General features: G+C 43.0%; 1 protein-coding gene across 7 annotated transcripts in view; it reads left to right on the top strand.

Moving 5' to 3' along the window:
- The window catches only part of MYT1 (myelin transcription factor 1), a 56,986-nt gene extending 49,798 nt beyond the window's left edge, over nucleotides 1-7,188 (top strand). For all 7 annotated transcript variants that reach the window (XM_048963348.1, XM_048963350.1, XM_048963352.1 and 4 more), the window contains 5 exons: nucleotides 712-933; nucleotides 1,703-1,794; nucleotides 2,581-2,684; nucleotides 2,765-2,908; nucleotides 4,522-7,188. In XM_048963348.1, the coding sequence (XP_048819305.1) occupies nucleotides 712-933; nucleotides 1,703-1,794; nucleotides 2,581-2,684; nucleotides 2,765-2,908; nucleotides 4,522-4,662 (703 nt within the window). In that variant the 3' untranslated portion in view covers nucleotides 4,663-7,188. The remainder of the gene's footprint in view (nucleotides 1-711; nucleotides 934-1,702; nucleotides 1,795-2,580; nucleotides 2,685-2,764; nucleotides 2,909-4,521) is intronic.
- Nucleotides 7,189-7,863: the final 675 nt, after the last annotated feature.

The following is a 7,863-nucleotide window of genomic DNA, read 5'->3' on the forward strand; positions in this document are numbered from 1 at the left end:
GGTGTGGGGTGGCACTGAGCAGCTCAGCCCAGAGTGCTGAGCCCCAGCTGTGACAGAGCTCATCGCCATTGTTTCGTTGCCATTCCTAATCTCTAGCCACAAGAATAACATAGAGACTAATGAGTCCCACAGACTCTTAAAACTTGTGTGAAGAGACGTCCCAGCTGATGCAAAGTGGTGTGACCTCCATCGGTGAAACATCCACCAAACAAAGTCATAGAAACATTAAGGATGGAAGATATCTAAGATTCCCAAGGCCAACGTCAGCCCACCCCACCCTGCCCACTGACCACGTCCCTCAGTGCCACATCTCCACAATTCTTGAACATCTTTGGGGACAGTGACCCCAACACCTCCCTGGGCAGTTTGTGCCAAAGTTTGTGCCATCGCTGTTCTTCCAGAGAAAAAACATTTCCGAATACACAATCTGAACCTCCTCTGGTGTGACATGAAGCCATCACCTCTCACCTCTCATCCTGTTGCTGTTACCTGGTCACAGAGGCTGACCCCCACCTCACTGCAACCTGCATTCAGGGAGCTGTAGAGAGCAATACAATCTACCCTGAGCATCTTTTTTTCCAGACTGAAGTCTGGATGGCATCCCCAAGTATGAACACTTGCTTTCCTGCTTTCCTCTTTCCTGCTCATCCCTAATATCCTTCCATCCCTTTTCACACCTCTCCTATAATTTCTTGTATTCCTTGTGCTCAGGTGTCCGGTTCCTGGCTGCGTTGGTCTTGGGCACATCAGTGGTAAATATGCCTCCCACCGCAGTGCATCGGGCTGCCCCCTGGCTGCTCGAAGGCAGAAGGAAGGATCCCTCAATGGCTCCACGTTTTCCTGGAAATCGCTGAAAAACGAAGGCCCAACCTGCCCTACCCCAGGCTGTGATGGATCCGGCCATGCCAATGGGAGCTTCCTCACTCATAGGAGGTAAATAATTACAGGATCATTAAGGGTTGGGAAAGACCTTCAAGATCACCAAGCCCAACCATTGACCCATCACCAACATACCTTCTATGTCCCTCAGTGCCACTTCTTCACTGTGCTTGAGCACCTCCAGGGGATGGTGACCCCACCACCTCCCTGGGCAGCCTGTGCCAGCGCATCACCGCTCTTTCAGAGAAGTTTTTCCTAATATTCAACCTTGGGATCACCCTAAGTGTGGCAGTTTTGGAGTAAATGTACTCTGAGCATCATTCCACTCTCGATGAAAGCTGGGTAACTGGTGCTTTTAATGCTGCCCTCAGTCAGGTTGCTCTAAGGGCTGTGTTTTCTGCATGGGATGAAAACACTTAGATGTTTTAACTTTGCAGTAGTGAAATGTGAATTGGACAAAATCATGAAAAGCAGTACTGTAGTGTCCTTCCATTAGCACGCCGGAGCAGTTCTTCAACAGCCAAAATGGGAGTTTGATGCCCAATCCATCCAGACTCATTTCACCTTCCTCACCTGTCATGCCCTCTCTTTTAGAAAATAACACTTTTTCTTTTTTAATCTTTGCTCAGAGAAAATTGCTCTTGCTTTATAAATGAGGACCTTTGTGGCATTATTCATAAAGCAATTTCCTCTGCACCATAAAAAGCTTTTAGAAGAACTATCTCACAGCATGAACTCCACCAAATGGTACACGCTCTTGTTGGGAACATAAGCACCTATAAATACAGAGAGCTTATGAAACCCATTTTTACTTGTTTTTCAGTTTGTCAGGGTGCCCAAGAGCTACTTTTGCTGGGAAGAAAGGAAAACTCTCAGGGGATGAAATTCTCAACACAAAGTTCAAGACCAGTGATGGTAAGGATTTTCACTCATTTTATTTGGCACTTGTGTTGGGGTATTGAGCCCACTGGCATCTCTTCATAGTCTGAAATCTTTGGATCTACTAGCAAATTCTGTGTTACAAGCACCCATTTTTTTTGATTGCCTGGGTACTGAAATAGTGAAATAGCGCTGAAATTTGAGTATTGGCTTTATTATTTTTTTTTTGTCCCCTCAAATATTTTCTGGCATTTTCACAAATCCCTTTCAGACATTCAGTTATTTTCATCTATTCAAGACTTCTAATCCCAAAGATATTTCTGGATCTGGAGCTGTGTTAGTGATGGCACTTTGCATTTCTAGTGCTATCACTGAGAGATTTTGATATTAGATAAGGTTCATGCATTTTACCTGAATACTTACATAGTTTGGAAGATATAAATACCTTTGCTTTTCTAGAAACGTTCCCTTATTTTATGAGCACTGTAACTTCTAATGGAGATATGCTTTTATTTTTTTTATGATGTCTTCCCTACTTGAGAGCAAACAGAGCAAACTTGAGTTATTAGGGTGGCCAACTTTGCAGGGCACATGAATGCTCTGGGCTCCAACTGCAGGACTCTTGTTCACTTTGCATTTACAAATTGACCTACAAAGTATAACTATAGTTAAATTTTTAAAACAACAACAACAACAAAACATTAAAAAGAGAGCAAGATGTGCATTCTGTATTGAGGATGTGAAAGCAAAGGTGAGGACTTGGTGAGCTGCCATGCTTAGCCAAAAGCAGAGGCTGACCGCCTGTCACTTTCCCTCCCACAGTTCTAGAGAACGATGAGGAGATCAAGCAGCTGAACAAGGAGATCAGCGAGCTGAACGAGTCCAACTCGGAGATGGAAGCAGCCATGGTGAAGCTCCAGTCGCAGGTTTGTGCCTTTGAGCACGTGCCCAAGCTCTCAGCAGAGTGCTGATGGGTTTGTAACCCCACGTGTTCTTTGCTCTGCAGATCTCCAGCATGGAGAAGAACCTGAAGAACATTGAGGAGGAAAACAAGATCATAGAGGAGCAAAACGAAGCCCTGTTTCTGGAGCTCTCAGGGTTGAGCCAGGCTCTAATCCAAAGTCTTGCCAATATCCGCCTTCCGCACATGGTAAGAAACTTGGGCAGTGCTCAGCCCCAGTTGGTGCCATCAGGGGAGCCATGCAAGATCTGGCTTATGATAAGGCTCACATACAATTAAAGAGCAGCAGAATTTCTCTATACACACCTACCTGTGCTTTATAAAATCCGTGCTTTTGCCTTATCTCGAAGCTTGCATTGTTATCTCCCTTTTGTTGTCGTTTTCTGCTGATCTCCCTTTGTATCTATGATTCTGTCTCATTACATCTGGGAGTATTATCACAAAATAGGAAACTTTATCAAGGGCACCTAGAGCCTTTTAGGCTAAGACAGCACAAGCAGAGACCAGGAGGGACTGGATTTCAACGTCAGAAAGATCTTACAGCTCCCATTATTATGCAGGTAGTTTCGATTCAGTTTTGAATAGCTGGCAGCCAAAGAATAGCATTCTTAAAGAGAGTGTATTTTGTTTAATTTAACAAGGTCTAACAGCCCACAGCATGTTACCATAGAGTTACTGCAAAATGAAAAGGCTGCATTAAAATAGTAAAACCACAAAAGGGTATTAATTACCTTCCCTCTATTCCCAGGAATGTAATTACTGTTGTCAAAAACAGGTGTGTGCAGGGGGGCTGCGTGCTGGTTTGGAAGCTGTCCTCTTACAAGTAATAGCGGCCATCACGATGATCAAGAGGAACAAGCTTTTGATTTCTTTTTTTTCTGCTGTCATTTTTTTTTTTTTTGGGAATCCTTTTCATAGAGGTTGGTATTTAAATTCAGGCTGCTTGGAGATGTGCCATGCTCCAGCAGAGCAGTTTTGGACACTATTCACCCAGCTGCTTGACTGGCACAAAACGGCTCACTGAGTGCTTTTATTTTTTGTAAAGTATTTGACGCATAAAGGTCAAAAAAATTGTTCAGCAAATATTTTTTCAAGGTTTCAGGCAGCTCCGATTAAATAAGGCCCATGAGACACGTATGCTCATTTTTATCCTGGTCTTTTTCTTCTTCCTCGTTTCCTTTTTCCCTGCTAACTCTGAGACAGATGTTTGCTAGGTTTCAATGATGCCCCTCCAAAGCAGAGTGCAGACACGAGCCTGAGGTGCTGGCTCTTGCCCTACCCTCGCCTTTCATTTCCCCCATGATGCTCCAGCACTCCCTGCCACCTCTTGTCCTCCAACTTTTCATTTCCACGCCTCAGTCCACCCTCCAGTCAAACTGCCTGCACACACTTAACCTGATGCTGTTAACAGTTCCGCGTGGCCAATGCATAAAATCAAGCAGCCAGTGAAGATTCTGCTGGATGAAGGTTGCACGGTGAGATTCTTTATGTGCAACACCATGCACAAAGAACCTCTGATGTTGAGACCTTCGGCTGTTGGCACAGTTAGTTGGAAAGAAACACCTCAGAGAGCGGTGAGGCACTGGCACAGGCTGCACAGAAAAGCTGTGGATGCCCCATCCCTGGAGGCGTTCAAGGCCAGGTTGGATGGAGAGCTGGGCAGCCTGATCTGGTGGAAGGCAACCTGCCCATGGCAGGGTGTTGGAAATAGATGATCTTTAAGGTCCCTTCCAACCAAAGCCATCCTATGATTCTCACCCTGCTCTACTACTTACTCTTCTGTTTGGCTTTTCTGACTGCAGGAGCCCATTAGTGAGCAGAACTTCGATGCGTACGTGAACACACTGACTGACATGTACACCAACCAGGAGTGCTACCAGAACCCAGAGAACAAGGACCTGCTGGAGAGCATCAAGCAAGCCGTCAAGGGCATCCAAGTTTAGTGCCCTGCGATGGGGATGGGTGGGCGAGCTGACTGTAAGGTGGAACTTTCCCTCCAAGTATTCAGGTTTACAAGTTATAGAACTTGTTTAATGAATGAAAAACAAAAAGCAAAACAAAACAAAAAAAAACCAACAAACACACAAGGACCAAAATGTAACCAAGAGGCCATTTCTGAGACGTGGAACTGATCGAACTCGGTGTTCTCGTTTACTTAACTTTGGACCTTCTTGAGAAAAGTGGGATTTTTCTACCTGGACCATGAGGTAGACCAGGATGGAAGGTCAAATTCTCCATGGGCTGTGGGGCTTGGCAGCTGGTGAAAGAGCAGGCGTCTCTCCTGAGTTGCCATGCTTTTGCAGACTTGCTCCAAGGGTTAAAATGTTACAAGAACAGGGTTTTGTCTGATCCAAGACTAGCGTGTGACTGGCTTAAACCCTCATGTTGTCTATGGTCGTATGTCCAGATTACCTACTCACCCATGAATTATGTTATATGTTGCTATAAGTGCTGGAGCTGCAAGCTACCTGTAAATCTGAACCTGTGCTGGGCCTCCCAACCCCAGGTTTTCAGATATCCACTGGGCATGGGAACTCTTTAAGTATTATAAAGTAGCTTATTTTTATTTTCTGAAAGAAATCTGAAGAGCAGTTCTGGATCTCCAGTGGAAAGCGCAATGGAAAAAAGGTTCTCAGGGAAGCTTTTGGAGTTTGCAACTACAGTATTCCTTTGTCTGTCTTAAATATGAGAATAGCTATTATGAATAGGCCAATACCAGATATTTCATACAGAAGAATTCTTAATGTGTCATGGTCCGGTGTTTATGATTTTTTGGAAGTCTGTTTGATGACGGTTCTGGTTCTTTTCATTATTGTGATCATCCTTACAGTGGCGCAGTACTGCCAGTCCAGAGATCATACATCAATGCCAGAGAACGTTTGAGATTGCGATGAACTAAAAAAAAAAGAAGCAAACAAACAAAAAAAAAAAACCAACAGAAAGAGATGCTAATTGATGGCCAGCAAAGTGCTTACCTAACATGAATCAGTGGTTGATTTCTTGCAGATATCCACAGGGTGATGGGTTTTTCTTGGTTTGGTGTTCTACGTTTTGTGCAAAATCACAGCACAAGCACCATTCTGGAGGAAAAAAAAAAAGAAAAAAGTGTTCAGGTATTGGATGTTCTTCCAAAGAAGCATTCTGTAAGCTTGGTACACGCAAACCTCCTAGTGGAGTGAAGGCGACCCAAGGAAATGAAGGGCAGCAACTCCTTTGGGGTCTCAACGTAGGTGTGTTCGCTTCCTGCATGGCTCCTGGCAGCAGTGGGGAGGATTTGGGTGGCCGATGCTAAAGGGAAAGATGTGGTGTCATTTTGAGCCCAATTCTGCAGATATTTAGGGTGTAATCCGTGATTTGAAGAGGTCAGTGGGGAGCTTCCCACCGACTACAGCAGGCATTGCACCGGGAGCAGCGTGGCGCGGGTTGGTTCCTGCTGGGAAGTGCCATGCTGAGCCATTTGCAGGATCAGGCTCCATGAGTTCACCCATTTTAGAACCCATTCCAAGTGCAAAAAATACAAAAGAAAGGGAAAAATAAAAAAAAAAATAATAATAATTTGAGGTGTTAAAAACACAATGTTCTTAAGATGTAAATAGAGTCCAAATTGATTGTGACTGCAATTCACTTAGTATTTAAAAGTAGAGAAATTGCACTTCCTGGAAGAAAGAGAGGGGGAAAAAAAAAAAAAAAAAAAAAGTAGTTAGTTTAATTATCCTGTAAATTATTTAATTTTGGCAAGATGTATGTAATTTATATTTACAACACCTTATGTTAACTTTTTTATTTATTTAACTTTTTTATTTATTAATTTTATACTTACTTTAAACTGGACACCGCACCATTGAAAAAAAAAAAACAACCATGAAGATAAAAGAAGCAAAAATTAAAACTTTTGACCACAAAAAAGGACATTCCCCAAAAAATTAAAAAAAAAAAAAAGAAGAAAAAAAAAGAAGAGAGAGAGAAACCTCTATCTACGACTCCTACTTGTAATTTTGATGCAACCAAGTTATTTTTTATATATTTTGTTATTTATTCTTTTAACGATGGGAATTTTTTTAAAGATATTTTATAACTGAGACCTTTTGATAATTTTTTGGTTTGTTTTTTTGCCGGGGATGGGGCACCAGGGGAAGAGAGACTTTGTCAGTTTTTCTTTTCTTTTTCGGTCATATTGTTTCAGGCACTGATAACAGGAAATGAGAATTCTGTATTTATTATTTATTTAATATTTAAGTCGGGGGGGGGGTTGAGAAAAATGAACTGTGCTCTTGTTGTATATTTATTTTGTTGTTTGTGTGTCGGTTACGTGATGACTGAGTACTTGTTTATGTGAAGGAATACTGTTAATATTTAAATAATAAAGAGTCAATTGAAAGTTATAGCAGGCTACATGTTATTCTGTGAAAACGAATACTGTGATCTACTTTCCTCAGGAAATGTATTTTGCAGACAGAACTTCCTTATGTACTGGCAGGGTTGTTTCATAATAAAACCCAGTTCTGTTTGTGACTTTAGTTCCTATGGTCTTTCTTTGAGCTGCCTCCAATGTCCCCAACATGTCCCCCCATGGAGCTATGGTGCTAAGCAAGGAGCTGCCATTGGCAGGGCAGCACGCACGCTTTCACCTTCTGGATTTACTAAACAAATTACAAATGTTAATCTTGGAAATTTAGCTGGGAAGGATGCTGGGAATTGGTTCTTTCTCTGACTTGGTTTAGTGGGCATGGTGAGGATGGGTTGGCGATTGGGCTTGGTGGTCTTAGAGGCCTTTTCCAACCTTAACGATTCCCTCACGTCTGTTTTCCTGGCTGCAACGCTCTCAGGTTGTCCTGCTCAAATTGCAGAGCTTCTTCACGGCAGGAAGTTTTCTTCTGCAGCTGTAGCAATGGAGGGAATTCATCACCGCTCGCTTTGCTGGAGATGGCATTCTGAAGCCACCGCGATTTTGGTTTAGCTTTGCTAGAACTGGAGCTTCCAAGGTGAAACAAGGTAACTCACACGAAGGCCGCTTGGAGCTGAGGGAGATGGGTTAAACAGGAATTTTACATAGATCTATCATTGAGAAATTAATTTCTCTTATTAACGGGGCTGAAACTTCTTTGTGTCCCTGGGGGAGGCACAAGTGCTGCAGATCATGGGGG

The sequence above is a fragment of the Lagopus muta genome, chromosome 16 (genome assembly GCF_023343835.1).
Source record: "Lagopus muta isolate bLagMut1 chromosome 16, bLagMut1 primary, whole genome shotgun sequence".
Lineage (NCBI taxonomy): Eukaryota > Metazoa > Chordata > Aves > Galliformes > Phasianidae > Lagopus > Lagopus muta.